The sequence below is a fragment of the Leuresthes tenuis genome, unplaced genomic scaffold (genome assembly GCF_036924035.1).
Source record: "Leuresthes tenuis unplaced genomic scaffold, fLeuTen1.0.hap1 SCAF_21, whole genome shotgun sequence".
In the NCBI taxonomy this organism is placed as follows: domain Eukaryota; kingdom Metazoa; phylum Chordata; class Actinopteri; order Atheriniformes; family Atherinopsidae; genus Leuresthes; species Leuresthes tenuis.
In genome coordinates this window covers 6,514,068-6,534,876 of record NW_027325375.1, presented here as the reverse complement: position 1 = coordinate 6,534,876, position 20,809 = coordinate 6,514,068, and the positions used below count along the sequence as shown (strand labels likewise).

Genomic DNA, 20,809 nt, shown 5'->3' with positions numbered 1-20,809 from the left:
GAACCTACGTTACAGTCCTCATAACAAAGTTTAAAGAGTTTCTTCTCTTTTTACATCCTAAGTTCAACGTCTGTGAGCTTCGACCTCTGGATTCTCTAATCTTTGGTAGAGGTATAGACGGGGATGATTTTTTATTGACTCCACTTTTGAGCTCAAAGGAAAAAAAAATAATTATATATATATATATGTATAAAGACATAGATACATATCTGTAAATATCCTGTAAAAGGGATAGCTATTCCTTTTTATGAAAAAAGTCAGACGCACAACACATTGAACTATCTTCTGTTTATTGACAGTGATAACAAGTATAAGCATAATACAGGTCGCTGGAAGAGAATGACAAATTCCTGTGGGATTCATCCTTTACTAAAGTAAACTCCACTTATATTAGTAAAAACATCACTTTACTCTTTACGTCAGAAAACTATTTTGTAACATTAAATAACAGTGATAGTGGTTGTTAGACTTTCATACCACTGCAACAAAATAAAACGCACAATGGACACTCAAAAGAGAAAAAAAAGTAGAAAAACAAAGAAAATAGGCGACTCAACGAATAAGTAGGAAGAGCGGTCTGAGACTGACTTGAGATCTGACATTATTAAGAGAAGCCCTGGCTTGGGTCAGCAGAAGTCAACATTTGCTCAGAAGTCCTTATGTCATGTACAGGTGTCCTGTGAAAACACCAAAACCCACAGATTCCACCACAGTTTGTTGTCTGAAACCGCTTGTTCCTGAGTTCTGCAGAGCTCCAGTGTCATTAAAAGCTGCTGTGAAATACTTTAACTGTGTATTCATCCACAGCTGAAAATAGTTTCCAAGAAATTTCAATTTGCTCCAATTTGAGAAACATTTACCAAAATGACAGAGTACACGAACCTTTTTCTATTTTTAGATATGATGTTGTTGGTTTTAGCCTTTTATAGATTTTTTTGGCTTTCTCTTTAACCTGATGGCTTCAGAGGACAACAAGATAGCATCAGTACAAACATTTACTGCTGTGACAGTTGAGTGATACAGGCAGGGGACATTGTATTATATTTCTGGACAAAAAGGCCTTTGAAACCACTTTAGGCAGATATTAGACAGGTTTGTGGATGTGTGCAAATGGGCAGGGCATTATATACACTCAGCTCTCACTGTAAATGACAGCCTTTAGCCCCTCTGCTGTCTAAATCTGTAAACAGGGAGGAAACTGTGCAACACTCAGAAAAAAACAGCTATGTTATCAAGAACTTCACAGATCAAATCTGTACAGTAAAGAACTCCATGAGGGCCATCGCAGTTCCAGTTTTATCAGAAATAATTGTTTTGAAGAAGGCCTCAGCTCATCTCACCTTGAGTATTTTTTGCTGTCAGTACTCATTAGTAAAACTGCTGAGATGACTGGTGAAAATATGAGCTTTCAGGTAGTGAACAAACCTCATATGAACACCAGTGAAAACCTCTACAACCTTTTACCTACCCATGTGCCATAGTTTACTGGTTTAGTGATGCTCAAACAAGTGGGAATTGGTTGATTGATTGTCTATATTTCTGCATTGAAATGATCCAAAAGAACATCAGAGTTTCTTACATCCCTTTCAGCAGATGAAGTGTTTCACAAATTAAACAAAATGATCGCGTTTGGTCATTAATATGTTGAGGAAAATAACCCAAAATAGCATATCTGGATGCAGCAGAAGTCTGAGATCTTTCACTTTCAGTGTCTTTTTGCGCAGAAAAATCAGTCACTTAAACATTTCCAGTTACTGTTAACACAGCTGTGGACACTTAGAGCATCTCTGTACAGAGCAGCTCCAGCTGTGGGATGATGGTGAACTTCTCACTTCTAGTCCCTTCACAATATTTCTGTTGAATTACGATCAGAGCTTTGCCTTTGTCATTCCAAACGTATACTTCTTTGACCGTTCTTTGGTGGAACGACTTGTGTGACAGATGTCCTGACATTCTCCTTTGGTATCCATCTCGGCCCAGATGCAAGAAAACAGGCTTTTCTGAGATCTTCAGAAATCTCCTCATCTCCTGACTCTGATGTTACCTTTCAGATCAACTGCATTTGCCGCAGTTTCACATCTTTTGCTGCTCACAGATTATGTAATTTTACAAAATAACTAAATGACCAAGTTTTATGCTTTTCTTTTATTTGTCATTCTGGGTTGTCTTCGTCTACTTTTACTACTTGCGTGGACATTGCAGGCCATTTTCATGCGCAAATATGTCAATTATGAAAAACTTCAAGCATCACCGCAGCTGTACACACCATCTTTGGATTAGTTTTTAAAATTTCTGATGCAGTCATTTTTCGTTTTATCTTCACAAGTCTTGGTTGATAATTTTTGATCAGGGGTTTTGTCTCCTTGTGTCCTCGTCTCATCACTTACTTGGGCATAAGATGTAACAATTCATTTAAATTGAGTTAACCTATGTAGGATGAAAATAAAATCCAAACTGTAAGATGAATGATGTCCAAATCAAATGCAGTTGTCACCAGTGGTCACACTGTGTGAGCATGCAGATGAAAACTCCCGGCATCCATTAACCACCTTGTTTAGACTCTATGCGTATTCCGTCAGGCCTTGCCTGCGTGAGATCACTTTAAATTCACTTCCACAGCTAATATGGCTTTTTGTTCCTATATATGAATGCAATTGAAATGGAAAATCAAAATGACATAAGAAATGTATGTTACATTAACAGCAATAAGTGATCTGTTTGAAGCCTTTTATAAACACAGCAAAAAGAAACAGTTTGACACACAACCTTCATGAGACTTCTCATCAGTGTTGATGATGTGTTTTTCTGTGTGTCCTTCATGTTTGTAATAGAATAGAAAGAGTCATGGGAGCACATATCAAACAGCTCTGGGCTGCAGGGACTTGCATGAATGATGAACTGAGTGTTGCCAGTGTGTGACAGTACTCTGCCTGTTGGACCTATGTGTTGATCTCAGGTTTAGCCTCCAACCATAACCCTGTTCACATCGTGGGTGTTTTGTTACTTCATCTCCATCCTTCTCAAAACAAAATATCTTCAAATGCATCATACATGATACAGTTCAGGTTTCTCAGTGATGATATGCAGCAGAATTCCATGCACGGTACCAGGACCTGGAAAACCAAACGGAGGATCACAGAATTATCCCCAAAGACATAAACATAGTGGTTCTGTCTTACTTTTCTGCTATCTTCAATGAGTGAGAAAGAAAAGCATGGTGTTGTCAGGACGTTTCTTACCCTGGTGTGCTGTAGGAAGCTGGGTTGACCTGAGAGGTTAGAGACACTGAGGCTGTGGATAGACTGTTGGGAGAAGGTTCACGGCTTGGGTTGTTTGGGGAGGAATTTGATGAAACTGGAAGAAAAAGATCAAATAAAATAGATAATTATGTGGAAAACCATATATGTCTTATGGTACTTGTTTTATTCACGTGGAAACTTTTAAAGAAATATTCCTTTTAAGATATAAAAAAAGGGGGAAACACATGTATTATTCCACACCGTAAAGAGCAGTGTTAATCACAACAGAGTGAATGTTAATTAGAGTACCAAGAAATGGAATGTGAGCACTACTAAGAAAACACTTGCCTGCACCTGAGGCCAGTGGGCTGTAGGATCTGGATGTAGAGGCCTGTAATGGGGTAAAATTAGACTTTTACAGTCATGATCAAAATGTATATGATTTTGAAACAACATTTTCCAGGAGCACACTATTTCTGATTTGAACTATTAAATAACTTGTAATGTATCGCCAGCAGTGAAGTGGAAAAGGAGTCAATCACAGCCTGCAGGGTGAGAGTGGCCTGTGTAATGCATGCAGAGGGCTGTTATTTATTCTTTCATCTCAGTCAACCGCTATCTAAATATTAATGTTAAATGATATTAGCAGAATACTGAACTGTAGAACATTGAATGATGTGAACATAGAACCCCCCCTGATTAGCTGTCAACTTATTTAGACAGGCAATATTAGGCTCATTTATTAACATACTTTTTTGTGTTCCTTATTTGATCTGTATGCAAAGAGAAAAGTAAAGTAAAAGACTTGAGGGAGTATATGTGCTTTAAAAGTTTTCAGATTGGAAGGCTATAGAAATTTTGAAGTGTTTGCACAGATTTTGTCGTGCTAATACAGTAACCATGGTACCGATGTTAATAGCAGTATTCAGAGCCCCTCAGTATTGACTGCAAAACTGTTGTAAAACTGTGTGATGTGTGAAGAACCAGTCTCTGCTCATACTGCAGTAGGATTTAATACATTTGCAGATTGTTTCTGTTTAAACTGACTTAAGCATTATTGGTTAAAGGGAAGTTTGCGAGTTATCAATCTCAGTCAGCTATCTATGCAAAGCTAAGTTGAGGTGCAGTTACAGCTTGACTGGGCCATTTAACTGGACCACTGTCCCTGTACCACTTGACATGCACAGCACAGGAAGTATTGACACATATGTCTGACCCAGCAGTGCTGTGGACCATGTAAGAAAACATTCAAGACATTCTGCTGCTTCTAACTTTCTCTCTGGGAGATCATCGTACCTGAACATACAGCTAAATTCATGTTGTCATGAAGGTACTCGAATGGTGAGTTTGTCAGATGACAACACAGTATTAAAATCTGGATTTTATTAGAGCAGAGCGACAGTCTGGAAATGCTTTAAGAGACCATGAGTTTAATGGTCTGAAAATTTCAGTCAAACTTTTTTTTTGCCAACTGATAAAACCCCCCCCACAAAAGTACAAGTTTTGCTGGGAATTTAGCTGTGTTGCTACATTTATGCTTTACTGTTTTAACAATGTTTTCAAAAAGGTCATTTTAAATTAAGTCAAGCTGAGCTAATACACACAGGAGTGATTCTATCTCCAAACAGATCATCTGGGTCTATTTGTGTGTTTGTTTTTAGTTTTATTCTTGTGGCAAGTAAGCTTGCGTAACGACTGAGTAAAAACAGAATGAGTAAAAACATGTAGGAAGAATTGGAAGAATTGAAAAAAATATGCCTATATGTGTCATGTAATAACAATTAGATATGTTTTAGTATCTATTACCCGGTATTTGAGAGGTTTGCACACTGACTGGTGACCCATCCAGGGTGCACCCTGCCTCTTGTCCAATGGCAGCTGGGATAGGCTCCAGCCCACTGCGACCCGATCATGGAGTCAACAAGGATTTAAAAATGATGAAAATGTATGTTCATTAAAGAAGTCTATTAGAATCTTTTTACGATAAACCGTAGTTTTGCCTATTTGATACGAGCGCTATATGATAATCTACTCCAGGCACAGAACGTTCATAAGAACAGGCTGCGAAGCTTGGGGGGACTGAGTGCTGTTCTGCCGGCTTTGAAAAGTTGGACAATCAGAAAAAATGTGGGCTTTTTGAGTGGGGGACCAGAAGACAATAGTCACTTAACTTGCTACTTTTAGGCAATCTTTTAGGCCAAAAGATTGCATAAACAGTCAGTAACACTTTCCATGGAAATATAATTTAATAGTTCTAGAGACCTAACAGTCCTGGAGGTTTGTGTGTGAAAGAGATTAATAGGTTTGATAGCTAACCATTCTGGAGTTGTAGCTGTGAGATTTGACTGGTAAAGTAGCCACCGGGCAGTAGATTCTCTTCTCCTTCTGACGACGATTACAAAACCAAACTCGAACCACCTCCTTTTCCATGGACAGCTGCTCTGAGATCAGAGTTATCTCCTCTGAGTTGGGTTTGGGATTCTAAAAATCATAACCAAGGTCATATTAAAAAAGAAACACAAAAGGGAGGAGGGGGTTTAAATAAGCACAATATTTGTAACTCATCTGTAAAACATCCACCACTCAACATTATAACACTGCCTTGTGCTTGGTATGTTAACAGTGCTAATTAGCAGCACAAAGTACAGCTAATAATAATGGGAATATCAATTATTTTGCAGGTACTCGGGTTGGAAATATCTAACCATTTAAAATCATGACCTGGCAAATTACCCTAGAAGAAAAGTGATGCTATGAAAAAAGTATTACAGATCTTTCTTTCAGGCTTTCTGTGCATGAATACAGTTTCATAGCAGATTGTGTTCCCAGTAGTGAGCTGAAACCAACAGACCTTAAACTAAATAGATCATCATGACGACAAGCTTTTTGAATGTTTTTACACATCACGAGAAATGCTATATTGATATTAAAATGTTACATATAATGGCTTTGAACATTATTTTCGCAATGGCAGGCACATAATAACTTAAAATGGTTCTGATAGCTTACATCTGTGATAAGGAGATGCATTTTGGATATTATATGTTTTAATAATTTGATTATACAGATCCCAGTTTAAATACTCCATATTTGATCTATCTATCTATCGATTTATCTATCTATCGATCTGTTATATGCCTCAATCAAAGATGGTTTGAGACCTTGAACTTACATCATGGAAACGTTTCTCCAATGTCATTTTGATGTTTGTTTCAATGCTTGTCCTCTTTTTCCGTTTGCGTCCGTAGCCCTCCATCAAGGGTGGCAGAGAGGCCGAAGTGTTCATCGAGTCAGATGGTGAGTTCTCTGATGCAAAGACAAATACAACATTCATTGGAACGCTTCAACCACGCAAAAATCAGAACCTCAACAGTTACATTATGTCTAATGCAACAGTAATAATTATATCATTTTTGTTGGCTGAAAGTAATCAGTGTTTTTGGGCTCATGAAAGAAACTATAAGGACATGGTCCCTTATGAGAGTTAATGGCACACTCTGTCGTCCTCACATTTACATGCAGTTCTTTTGCATTAGCATGCGGTGTTGAGCACAGGCTGAGTTGATTTTTTTAGCAAGGCCTTTTCAAGACTAGTTTTATTACTGAAACATTTAAATCTAATTCTAATCTTTCTAATAATCCAAGACTAGACAAATTCCTCATGAAACTTCACCTGTTGTAGACTCACATTTTGTCTTGCCCATTTAAAAAAAAATATGTTTAAAGATAAAAGGAGGTATCTTTTGTCTTTATCACTAAAGTACATGAAAGTCCTGCAGACAACGTTTTTTTCTTTCTCAAATGTAGACTTGATTTGTTTTTGACATTCTTCTTGTCAATTATGAGTGGAGTTGTTCAACATTTCCAGCATATCGCCCCTGCTGCATGGCAGCCACAATCTGCTGTTTTCTGTTAGATCTTTCAGATTAAGCCTATTAAACACCCACTATTTTTTTTTTTTACGGAAAAGCCTTAAAGCTTGTCAAGTGTAATTTGCTTTAAACAAATACGTTTTTTAGTTTTGTTGTGTGTGCATTCTTTTCACAAACTAAAATCATGTTGCTGTGGTTCTGGAATTCTAAAAAAGTTTGAATTGTTTAAATAGTAATACTTTGGGCCTGAAAGGATTTGTCGATATTTAGAACGGTCTGAGGATATTCAAGACACTTCTGAGGTGAGGTATGTATTTCTTAGATAGCTTTATATGTAGTGTGCGGACATGAGAGTTAAATCAAATGTTCTCATCTAAATCTTAGCAAGAAAGCAAAGAAACTCATTTGCCAAAGTAATTAACTATCAACTGTACAGAGTTTTAGATGCTCCCTCGCCAGACTCAACAGAAGTAAATAAGTGAATATTTCATATTATATTGATTTTCAGATTTGAACTTTATTGATATTTGTATCTCCGACCTCTGCAAACTCCCACATTTGATCATTTTGATTATTTATTGTGTAAGAGACTTTCATACATGAAGTAAAACATTTATCTTTCCATGAAAATATTCTGAAAGAAATATACTTAATACATTTTGTTTGAAACCTCTATCATCACTGTGTTGTACCTGCATCACTCAGCCATTTCTCCAGCAGAGGTTTGAGCTTGCACATGTTTTTGAAGCTGAGGTTGAGAGCCTCAAATCGAGAGATTGTTGTCTGACTGAAGTCATTCCCATACAGTTTTCCCATTGCAAGACCCACATCTCCCTGGAATGGAACAAAAACACAGAGCAAAACCATGCATCAAAACTTATTTAATTTAATATGAACTAAAAATGATTCCTTCTTATTCATTAGAACTTGGGTTTCAGTTTTGTTCATTATTTTGGTCTATGTTGAAATTATTTATCTAAAAAAATGTTCCAATATCATAATTCTGTGATATCATTACAGAACCAGCAAGAACGATCAGAGCTGAAAACAGTTAAGCTATGTTACATAGAAGAAAAAGGGGGTTGTCTGACTGCTTCAGATAAATTGCTGCAGATACATTCTTAAAAACATCCTGAAAAAGACAGGACATAAAAATGTGTTGCACTTTAAATTCACTAAAAACTTTGTTTGTTTTTTTCAAATCTGATTTAGATTCAAGCAAATTCAAACAAAGAATTAAATATTAGTACACAATTTATAAAAGATAACTTATTTGAAAGTCTTTAATCTTAAAAAAGTTTAATAACCTGCCACATAAGGATTATATGTGTACTTTAATCACATTGATCTGTCAGCATAAGTAAACAATGCCACAGCTGCAATCAGGTTTTCACTCCCGTTATTAAATTGCAACCTGTGTGCCTTCTTTGACTCCTGAACCAGCTGTAAAAGGGATTTATCTAAATATATCAGCCATGTGAAATAATATAACATAAACTGATTGCAACCATTGAGAAGTTTTAAGGCTATTTAATGGGAAATATAATGTGGTTCTGATTACCTGAGTGAAGCCCAGTTTGATACGTCTTTGTTTAAATGCTTTAGCAAATTGCTCCAGTTCCTCCAGATCACTGGGTTCTTCCTGTGGTTGTATTGACATGTGTTTTGGCATCTGCAGGTGGGACATGTCCATGTGGTTCTCCATTGAAGGTCCTGCCAGGCCAGAGCGACTCATTGCCTGGATCAGAGAGGCATCATAGAGAGATATATTCAACTTTCAAGTGAAGTACAACAGATGGGGAGGGAAAAAAAGACATAATGTAGACTAGGGAGTGTCTTCAGTCAGAGGCTACTTCAGGTCCTCTGCAATAATGAGTGGTACAGGTCATTCCTGCCTAAAACAATAGCCTAACACAATGATACTTTGTACTGACTATTTGTTCTCCTGATTTTTATTTAGTCATTATTCATACATGTCTCCTTCTTTTGGTCACTACAGTGAATAACCCCCCACCCCTTCGTTTCCTCACTTTGCTCATTTATAGTCTTCTTTTTTTCTTACATGTGTTCTTTATTACTTGATTTGCAAATAGACAGGAGGTGGTCATTACTTACCTGTGGAGTCAGAGCCAGTCCAGGTTGATGCTGAAGAAGACTAGTTTGACTCTGACTAGGAAGGGACAGCAGGTTCTGCTGCAAAAGGGCTGCAAAACAAAATAACAGCAAGATTTCATCAGTGCTCACTTTGAGATTAGATAAATGCTGGACAGAGCAGAAATCATGGCCCATAGATGAGCTATGTCTTCTTAAGCAATAATTCCAGGAGGGTCATATTGCTGTTTTTACAGTACGACGATTTGCTCCTCAGTCTTGATGTTAAGCCCGGCTGGGCAGATTAGTGACAAGCATGCTTTTCAAAATGTCCGAATCTTCCTTTACATGGAAGAAACATTTAGATATGACCTGTTATTGGAGAACAATAATGAAGGATTAGTTAATAGTAATTAGGTGAATGTTTCCAGAAACTTTACCTTGGTGGCTGGAAGGACTCTGGGAGAGCAGGAAGGGGGAGGGAGATGACAGGTGAGTCGGGGGCATCAAAACCAGCTGCTGCATAGGGTGGAGGGAGGTGAGCTCCTGAAGCAACACACACACACACAAAAACAAGCCCACAACAATATATTCATATTGTATTGTATATTATAAATATTGTATAATATTTTGGTATTATTGATTGATATATTTGCACTGTTGATCATGTTCTACCCTTAGTTATTTTGTTTTTAATATTATGTAAAGTTTGGTATAATATTTAGAGCCTTCAGTAATGAAAGAAAAAATGGAACTAATCAATTCATAAACATCATAAATTAAACTGATTTGAAAATGCACAAATAAAGTTAAATTTTAAAGTACAAACATTTTTTTTTCTATTTTTTACTATTTTATCTGGTTGAGATGGAGCTAAATGATCTAGTTTACATTATATTAGGGACTGTGTTCTGTAACAGTGCTTTCTCAGGTAAACCATGGTGTTTATAACATAAAGTACAGTAGTTACTAAAGTCAAAATGTTAATATGAGGTATATAGATAGACTGATGGGAATGATGTATGAAAAATGGATGTAGACAGATCTTACAATGCCTTCTATCTGATGAACAACAGGGGGCGATTCAAGTAGAACTAAAGTCTTGGAAAAATAGCACTACTTCTCACTTGATTAATTTATTTGGTAATAATGGTCTCATTCACTAAGCTAAAGTCTTTTTCAACACAGCATGATTCTTATTCTGTAAAATACAGTCCCATTTAGAGCACACCGTAAAGCAAGCTGTGCTTTAGGGCTACCTTGTGATTGAGTAGAATATGTGTGTGTGTGTGAAGCTCTCAGTCAGAGGCACTCCTCACTACTTATTTTAGGTTATTAAAAAAATAAATCAGTCTATCACAAATCAATTAAATTCCCCTAAAAACTAAAAAAAGCTGAATTTTAGCTGAGCAGGTCTAAGTATGTCTTACCCCACTCAGCTGACTCCCGTGCACAGGTGAGCTCTGTGTTGGGTGACATGTCTTCAGCGAGGAGGCCGAATGAGGTGAGTCGTTGATGTCCTCTGTCTTTATCTAAGACATAGAAAACACATCCAAACCATCACATCATGTTTCATATTAATATATTATTTAATTGATAAGTTAGATTAGATGTTTAGAGCTGAGAAAACACTGAATGTATGTACATGCTTATAAATCTTTGTACGCAGCACACACTAGTGAGACAAAGCACACGCACTCATAGACTAATGAATACTGCTTCTGGACCAGTTTTGTCACTAAACACGATACAAAGATTGATGAACTATTTCCCTCCCCTTGAGCAAGCCAGTATGCAAATAATCTTCCCGCTCACTCTCCCACAAACTAACCCCTCAAAGCCATGGCACATCCTGAAAGCACAAGTACAAAAGAAACGTTCACCTGTGTCTAAAAGAATATCTGACAAAATATCCAAGTAGCTGCAGACTGTTTAATCATTTTCCAAAGAGAAAGCAGTCACATTGAAGACTGAGGACTTTAGCGGAAGACACCTTGGTTCAAATTGTTTGAGATTAAAATACATTTAGCAAAATTCCTTTGGCTCCAGATTTTAGAATTTAAAGGTGTTTATGAAAATCACCAATTAAGTGATCCCACTCGCAAGCGCTATCTGTCATATCTGTCATTGATACGTTACCTCATTATTATAAAGATTAACTTTATTTTATGTTAGTCGCATACCATCCTGCTTGTCTGAATACTTGAACATCAAATGTAGATGAGTCCACATTAAAACTGCAGGAAAACTGCATTTTGTTTATTTAGGAAACATGGAGGAACATGTTCGGTCCCTGTGGGGCTCAGTATCTATCCTAAGGGCACTTTGACATGACAACCAGTGACCTTTCAGTTAAAGAACTGCCACTCTAACTCCTGCTCTACAGCCAGCACTGGACAGGTTGATCAAATTAGCTCCCCAAAAACTGTGAAGGACCTAAAACAACCAACACCTAAATGTGATATTAGTTCATGTTTTTAGCATGTTTAATCATGTTTGAAATGGGTTATGTTTGATCAGTCTGATGTACAGTGCACAACCGTCAACACACAGCAGTTGGTACAGCCACTGGGTCAATAAGAGCCAAACCACAGTAGGGGTAAAGACCATACGTATATTAATTAAATCTAATACATCACTGATCCAGTAAGATTTGAACTCCCAACTCTGGAGGAGTCTGTTATACATATCGAATAAAATGCCACTCTCTATATTAGAGGGCAACAAAAGCACTCTGTTGCCCTTTTAAATACAAATTATATTTGAAAGCACATGGAAAAATATTTTTTTATTACATGAATAATGAAAAAAAACCCAGAGATAAGATCATTTGACGTTACACTGTCCTCTATTGGAGCTCAAACAGGTGTATATGTTGCAGTTGCTTTACTTTAAACGGTCACATGGCACAAAGGTCATATTCCCAACTGCTCTGCAGGGAGGGCTGTAGATGCACTACTGACACCCATATAAGTATATAAGTTTGTTAAAGTTAGCAATGACAAGAGTTTGAAAAAAATCTAGAGCATAAAAGAATATAAGAAAAAAAGATTAAAAAAGGTAAAAATAAATGTTTTAATGAGAAGGATACTATAGAAATTCAAAATAATCCCTTCTCTTTTAAAAGGATAGTTTGGTTTCTCTAAAGTGTGGCTGAATGAAGTAACTACCCAAAGTCAGTGTGTTACTAAAGACAGGTCGCAGTTGAAATGGCAACAGTCTAAATGCTATGTTCCATTTTTCTCTGAGCTGGAAATGACGTCACACTCAAGTTGACTGTGTTCCGGTTCCAGTCGGAAGTCGGAGAACCAGAAGGATTTGTTCAATGACCCAGTGTTCCAGTTGATTTTTATCACTTTCAAGTTTGCATTGAATGGACCAGATGAAGCAGGCAGGAGTACCCACACTGGAAGCAAAGCAAGTGCTCACAGAGCTCAGAGTTGCAGGTCTACTGCTGCTTTGATTTACCAAAATCAGACAGTAGCTCAAACAAATTAGCCAACTGAGATAGAGATAGATCAGCAACATCAGATCTCTGTTTTTGTAGGACACCTTGAAGAGAGTGCTGACTTAACAGTTCCATGTCAGATACTGAGCCTCTCTCTGCCCCGAATACGCTCATCAGTATGTGACTGCAGAGAAAAAGCGCTGCATGCCAGAAACATATGTTTGCCTACCAGAAACACATAGGAGTGGAAGACGATTCTGTACATGCTGCATCGGGCATATGCTTATCTGGATGTGCCTGGTTCATATGTGAGAATCACGTTCTTTGACTTCTCCAGTGCTTTCAACACTATACGGCAGTGTTTTTCAACTCCGGTCCTCGGGACCCACTGCCTTGCATGTTTTTGATGTTTCCCTCCTCCACCACACACCAGAAACAGAAGTATGTGATGATACGGCTGTTGTGACATGTGTGCGTGGTGGACAGGAGAAGGAGTACAGGGACCTTGTGGAGTCCTTCAATGCAATTTTATCACACTGTCATAGAGAGTGTGTCTATGTCTATGTGAGTCTATGCTGTTGTCAGCTGGGGGAGTTGCACTACAGACAAAAACTGTAGGCGCCAGGTCAAACTGGTAAAAAAGGCCAGTTCTGTTGTAAGCAGAAGGCTAGACCCTCTCAGTGCTGTGGTGGAATAACGGATGAGGAGGAAACTATATTCTCTTTTGGAGAATAATAAAGACAGAGGAGCAGCTGCAGTGAGAGGCTCATCTCATTGTGCTGCAGGACTGAGAGGTTCAGGATGTCCTTTGTCCCCACAGCTTTTTAATAGTGACTGCTGACATGTTCTTCTCAAATTTCATTAATTTATTTATCTGGTCATTTCATATTATTATTATTATTATTATTATTATTATTATTATTATTATTATTATTATTATTATTATTATTATCATTAGTAGTAGTAGTAGTAGTAGTAGTAGTAGTAGTAATATTATTGTTGTTGTTGTCTAATATACAATCATTGTAAATATCTAAAAATCTTTGAGCTACTTCTTCCACTGAGGGGTGAATAAAGTCATTTTCTATTTTATTCTATTCTATTTCTATATAAAGCCTACAAAATAAGAAGCACTGTATAAGTGTTTGTGTGAATGGTTGAATCAAAAACATTTTTCTGTTGATATGGTTCACGGCAACAGACTGAAGGCTTTCCAACTATAATCTGCTGTAGGTGACTGACTTTGGGTAAGACCCCTACACAATTAGATTTCAAAGAGATCAAACTATCCCCATTAACGTCCTAACAGTGGTCCCTTTTCTGTAAAGACATCCTCGAGGATCCTGCTCCAGTCTGCTGTCTGTGCAGCGTTTCTACCAGCCAGCAGCTTTAGACACTTATTAATATTTACCCAATAAAAAGGGAAAATGGCTTAAATAAAAGTCACAAATGGAGTAGCTGGATCAGGGGGATTGTGTAGCAACATAGGTCTATATTATCTAATGTTTTGTCAAAGGTTGAGAATTTGCTTTATCAACGGTGCTGTAAATAACTGTGTGCATGCGAGTTAACAGGAAAGAGTTTCATGTTAAACAAAGCAATCCAGGACATCCTGATGAACACAGAGAACACATTCATATATCAGTCATTCTTGGGAATTATACAGTACAGGGAGTGACATCTGGGACTTACTTGTCGATTGAAGTCAATTCCATTTCGATCTGAAAGAGAAAAAGAATTTCAGATTTTGAAATGTGGCTCTGTGATCAAATTAAATTGTATGCTATTCATTATTTCAAGCTTTACGTGTCATAAAACATTTCACATTGGGGGTTGGAGCATTTTCAACTCAATTTTATTCATATGGCATTTTTCAAAAAATGTCAAAGTGAAATCATTCACATTGCTTTCATCGAAATTGAATTCAAATCAATTTTAACTCAGAGATCAAGCTGATCTTTTTAGCTTTTGGTTACAGGTTGTTTTTAAAAAAAATTGAATCATGGATCTTCAAAACTGTCTGACAGTTTATAGTTTTTTGATATAGTCGCTATATGTTCATATATCTTAAAGGATAGCCATAGAGTAGCACAAAATGTATGACATGAAGGAAAAACAGTCATAGAGCTACATACATTTACCTGTTAAAAACAACTGTCTGATCTGGGAAGTCTGTCCTATTTTTTAAAAATATTATAGTGACATTATAGGGGGTGTTGTTCACTAATCTGATACTACAGTGCTCTAGAATTTGTAATGTTACACTGTTAGACTTGGGATGATGTTACAGAAAGTGGGGAACCAGTGTGGAAACACTTGTTTTCTGGCTTGCCCATTTTTAGAATCTAAATCCACACTGCAGTGCTGCGCCGTCATCTTTTCACGTTTTCACCAACTATTGCCTCGATCGCTGCTCAGTCGTTATTCACAGCGTTTTTTTCTTTGTTTTCATTTCTCTCTCTTTGACACACCTGGATGAATGACAGGTGTGTCAGAGCCTTTTCCTCACCCCCCAGCAATTATGGCCCTATGTTTATGGTCTGTTTGAAGGCAAATCCCTAACTTATTGGTCTTTAGAAAATATATTTTTCAGTGTTTTAGCTTCTTAGAAGGGAAGATTTGTTGCTTCTTGTCTTAAGTTATAGTAAACTGAAAACCTTTCAAGTTTGACTTATTGATCAAACAAACAACTTCATAACAAACACTTTACATGTAATTTTTTGCCACATATTTCTTTGTGATAGTTAAAATTTAACAGAGTTTTACAAACCAAATAATCAGTTCATCAAGGAATTAGCAACCCAATTAATTCACAATGAAAATAATAATTTATCTCCATTAAGTGAATTATTTTTGATCATTCAAATACTTTTTTAACTAAATACATATTTAAGTAAAGTGTTGTTACTGGTTGTAACAATTCACACACAGGTCTTTTCAAGAAGAGTCAGAGCTGATTGCATGTGGACAGACAGATCATAGAGGAGGACAGTTCAAAGGTTTGCTGGATAAGTTTGCTTAATTTGAATGTCAAATTTGGACTTTTCGGCTCTGTATGTGTGTATGTGTGTGAGAGAGAGAGAGAAAGCGAGAATAGGAGTAAGCTACTGGAAACACACGATGCAAATACACTCATAACCCCCCACCGCACCAACTCCTTTCCCCTTACGTTTCCACCCCTGCCTCCCCCAACAGCACAGCCAGCTTCACAGTCAAGGTTCCAGTATGAAAATGACCAAAACATGCAAATCAGCCCTGAGTGCAGAGTGCCTGCGTCTGCACACACACACACACACACACACACACACACGCACACACACACACACACACACACACACACACACACACACACAAACGGACACAGTCTGAAAACATTATGGCTGCACACCAGTGGTTCGACAAAAAAGGTCAGTCACAGCTCTGCAAAAAGAGCTCTTATTTTCTTTTTTATCTGCGAGATCCGTTGGTACCAGAATCGTGTTTTAAAAAGTCATTACATGAATCCTCACAAACTTCACTGGTAGCAAGTAGACTGATATCATCTCTGCCATATCACTAACTTCAATTCATCTTCAGGGCTGAATATGACACTTAACAGAAACCGTTTCCAACCCCCACATGACAGTTTGCCATAGTCACAGTGAATTGTGAAAACAAGTATGCAATGTGAACACTGTCAACTTTAATTTTGTACTCGTGGGAAATTATACAATATTCTATATTTGTCAACAAAACTTGTTAAAAATTAGTTTAAACCAACTCTGTGTTAGTCTACCTCCAAGTGCAACCCCGTTACAAGAAGAGTTGGGATGCAGTGTAAAATGTAAGGAAAAAGAGAATGCATAAATCAATGTTTTATTCACAAAAGAACATAGATAACAAATCAAATGTTGAAAGTGAGACATGTTACCATCTTATGAAAAATATTAGCTCATTTTGAATTTGATGGCTGGAAAAGTAAGTGGGACTAAAAAGAAACAGCTGGGAAAACATGTTGCAACTAATTTGGTCAATGTGTACCATGACTAGGTATAAAAAGAGCACCTTAGAGAGGCAGAGTCTCTCAGAAGATGGTCAGACAGTCAGCAATCTGCAAAAATCTGCATGTACAAATTTCAGAATAATTTTTCTCAAAGTAAAATTGCAAATACTTGAGTATTCCATATCCAAATATTATACATAACATCATCAAAAGTTTCAGAGAGGTCTCTGTGCGCAAGGAACTCTTGCCCGTGATCTTCAGGCCCTCAGGCAGCACTGCATTGAAAACAGACATGATTCTGTTCTGGAAATCCCTGCATTGGCTCAGGAACACTTCAAGAAATCACTAACTGTGAACAAAGTTCCCTCTGCCATCCACAAAAGCAGGTTAAAGCTCTGTCATACAAAGAAAATGCCATGTGAACATTTGAACATTATAAGGATCATCCAGTCATCCTCTCTGAGCCAAGACTAATTTAAAATGGACTGAGCCAAAGTGGAAAACTGTTCTGTGGCCAGACAAGTCAAAATTTTAAATTTCTTTTTGGAAATCATCATCACTGCTTCACATGAACTAAAGAGAAGAGGGACCATCCAGCATTTTATTAGCTCTTAGGTGAAAAGCCTGCATCTCTGATGGTATGAGGATGCTTTAGTGCCTATGGAACTGGAAACTTGCACGTCTGGAAAGGCTCTATACAGGAAGCTATATACAGGTTTTATAGCAACATATGCTCTCATTTAACTGACATGTTTTCAGGTAAGGACTTGCAAATTTCAGCAAGACAATGACATGACTTCATAATAGAAGAGTTCAGGAGCTGGACTGACCTGTCTGCAGTCCAGAACTTCCACCAACTGAAAACATTTGGTGCATCATGAAGCACAAAATACAACAAAGAATTCTACATCAGACAAGACCGGAACATAATTTCTCTTCCAAAGTTCCAGCAACTGGTCTCTCATGCAAAAAAAAAATAAAAATAGGCCTGACATCTGGCTTTATTAAACTAGACTTGTTACAATGTACAATATGGAATAGACTTATCTGTTGAGTCAGGCGCCATTAGCATGAAATCTGACTTTAAATATTTGCTCTGTAATAATCTGTCACACTGACTTGTTTTGTTTTCTTAACAGTCATGTCAGCACACACAGTCTGACATGAAACCTGGAGTCCAGTTTTTTTAGGACCAGATAGCAAAAAAACCACAAAGCATAATAAAAACAACAATCACGGCTGTGATTTTAAATTGAATTAATTTAGACTGTAGGACAGTGTAGAATATAGAATCTTTGTATTATTAAGTGCAATGGAAAACCTTTGTTCAGATCCTATGGACAAAATGTCGCAAAAAACTACACAAAGTCCTACATAGTTTATTCGCCTTGATTGTAAAATTATTACATTTTCACTGGAGACCAAAATATTTATTACACAACTACCTGTGAGACTGGGTTTAGAAATTGGAGAAAAAGAAGTGTAAAGACATTTGGGTTGTTCTCACAAAACAGCACTCAGTAATGTTTCAATACAGCTTTGTTTTGTCTTTTTTTTTAATGCAAAAATGTCAATAAATGACAAATGACAGAAATGCTGTATTTTCCACATCTGGTTTAAAATAATACAAAAAACTGCAATGGTGAATAACCATACAATTTTCTTTTCCTCTGTTTTTAAAGAAAATTTTGTTTAATTTCATATGAAAAGACTATTGAAACACATTTGCTGGGGTGGGGACTTTGACTGGGTTTAGTTTCATGCTGGTTTGTGCCAAGACTGAGTGGCAAATTCAAGTCCAAGTGCAACGTGTTTCTATAACACTTGTAGAAGTATAGCTTACCATCCTTTATTGGCATGTGGAAATTAACTTATATGGGCCTTTGATAACAAGCTACTGAGTTTTATATGATACAGAAATGAATAATAGACCAGTATATGATAAAAATTCTAAACCTGATTAATTAATATTAAAGAAGTTCTAAATAATGTTGGTAATTTCATTGTTATAATATGTGTGAACATATTTAATTGAACATTAAAAAGACATAGAATACACATGATCTTATATAAAATTAAAGCTAAAGCTCTAATTCAATTGTGGAAAGTTGCTGCCAGAATTTCACAAGTACATTCTACATAAGTTATGATTCTGTGTTTCATTTGTTATTTTTCAACTGCAGAGTGAATGCGTCATGAACATATCACATTATGAACATTTAGGCACTCACAGCACTAGTTTAAAGTCAGATTAAGAAGACTAAATTGACAGAATGTTTTTTTTTTAACTACAACAGTTCTTTTACTGTCTAAACCAGCCACACACAGGACTCTGGATATGAACCAGAGTATCGTAGCAGTATGCGTATAACACAGCAGTCGTGTCAAGTTGTAAAGAGCTTTTTTGGCTGCCTCTGACTTCTAGTGAAGGTATCTCACTCAGAAGGTGTCTCTGCATGCAGCTGCATCTGGTTTTGTTTGTATAAGTTTATCTCTGAGGTTTCTGTTTGCAATCCAGGACAAAAGAGAGCACGATTGTTTGTGTTGTTGAAAGGATTTAGAAATTACATTGAAATATTCTGTACCAAGTTGTTTTCAGAGAAAAGGTTTCTGTCAGTACTTTAAATCTGATTTTATTTATTTAAATGTTCTTTTTTGTCCCTTTTTAATGTCTAAAGGCTCTACTGAATGCATGAAACTAGTTTTCATGGTCAAAATATATATAACAGACACTTAGCTCTTTCATGACGCAAAGTCATTTACTTCTGTCACGCAACCATTGTCTAAATAAGAGTTCCACATTTTCTTTGCTGCTGGTTCCTAATTTTTTTTTTGTGGCTGGCTGGTGTCCTTAGCCTCTGGGCAGTCTGTTTCTCACAGCAAACAGCCTCAGGTGCATTCTCGCACAAAAACCAACTGCCATATTATCTACATGCACAGAAGCACACATGGGGCCTCCTATTGAAAAACGACTAATTCAACAATTCTGCTTTAAACATTGCAAACGGCAAACGTGCAAATATTTTCGCTCTAAATATCACTGATCAGTGAAAAAACCTTGACCCAAAAAGTCACTGATGTGACTGCAAAAAGTCAGATAAGAAATGCTCAGACAGCCTGAGCCACACATATCCTCTCAGATAATCCACATAAAAGTGTATATATATATCATGGCATTTGGCATCCTTTACATGTTAAAGTTGACACATAAACCTCCAATAATATACTCAGTAAGTCCCCCAAAAAAGAGGCCAATTAAACACATAACTTTTCTAATTTAAAGATGATGAACAGACTTTTCCCAGGAACACCAGCAGTGTCAGTGTAAACATAGCACCTTTCCTCAGTCACATCTGTTGAATTCTTCTGTGTGTTGTGAGTCAGATTCAGCTGTTATGAAGGAGAAATATCCTTACCTGCCTGCTCAGCTGGAGCCTCCGACTGTTCCACCGTGTCTGCGCTCATCTTAATATCTGCAATGATAAATATAGCTGATTTTACTACTGGATTGTAACTTTACCAGGACAATGAAGTACTCAGGCCACCCAGGAAAATGATCTTGACTTTATTCTAATGCGCCCTCCCCTCCACACCACCGCACAAACTCCACACACTCCTATGTGAACCCTACTTATAATATTCATAAGGAAGGCAGCTATTCCCATAAAGCTCCTGTCACAGTTTTTTTTTAACCCTAACCCATCTGAAGTGAATTCACAGGGTGATAATTATTATAATTCAACCTGGAATGACTAAGATATTAGAGAATTATTGATGAGCAGGTGCTGTAAGAGTGACTTACCTCAGGTAAACAGTTTACACTTCTCCAGCTTCTCTTTATCGCTCTTGTTTTTCAGAGGGAAGCAAGCGTTGGGATAAAAAGTTTTGGAAATTCACGGCAGCTCATCAGCATTTTCCTAAGTAGAGAAGCGTTCACCTCTGCAATACACCCTGCGCTGTCTGATAGGTTGATTTGCATATGTCTCTCTGCATCCTATCCAGCCTCAGACTCTTTGCATAAAACAACAATGGAGTTACTGCAAATCTACAGCACTCGTGTGTGTGTGTGTGCGTGTGTGTGTGTGTGTCCATACAAAAAGGCTGAGTGGAGTCATCCTCACAGTGCTTTGGATAACAAGATGATGTTTGTATCATACTTGCCAACTGAAATAACAGT

General features: G+C 37.1%; 1 protein-coding gene across 3 annotated transcripts; it reads right to left on the bottom strand.

The window, feature by feature from the left end:
* Window positions 1-273: 273 nt before the first annotated feature.
* pou2f3 (POU class 2 homeobox 3) lies at window positions 274-20,802 on the bottom strand. Of its 3 annotated transcripts, XM_072375287.1 has the most exons (14): window positions 20,435-20,802; window positions 20,049-20,105; window positions 14,343-14,371; window positions 10,633-10,734; window positions 9,643-9,748; window positions 9,227-9,315; window positions 8,673-8,849; window positions 7,804-7,945; window positions 6,412-6,545; window positions 5,556-5,720; window positions 5,046-5,137; window positions 3,588-3,630; window positions 3,240-3,354; window positions 274-3,113 (listed from the first exon to the last, which is right to left on the bottom strand). In XM_072375287.1, the coding sequence occupies exons 2-13, from the start codon at window positions 20,095-20,097 to the stop codon at window positions 3,277-3,279; spliced, it is 1,206 nt and encodes a 401-aa protein (XP_072231388.1). In that variant the 5' UTR covers window positions 20,098-20,105; window positions 20,435-20,802; the 3' UTR covers window positions 274-3,113; window positions 3,240-3,276. The 3 variants fall into 3 exon arrangements, with proteins under 3 accessions (XP_072231388.1, XP_072231390.1, XP_072231389.1); XM_072375289.1 differs by lacking the exon at window positions 10,633-10,734; XM_072375288.1 differs by lacking the exon at window positions 5,046-5,137 and having other exon boundaries at window positions 20,435-20,798.
* Between the last annotated feature and the right edge of the window lie 7 nt (window positions 20,803-20,809).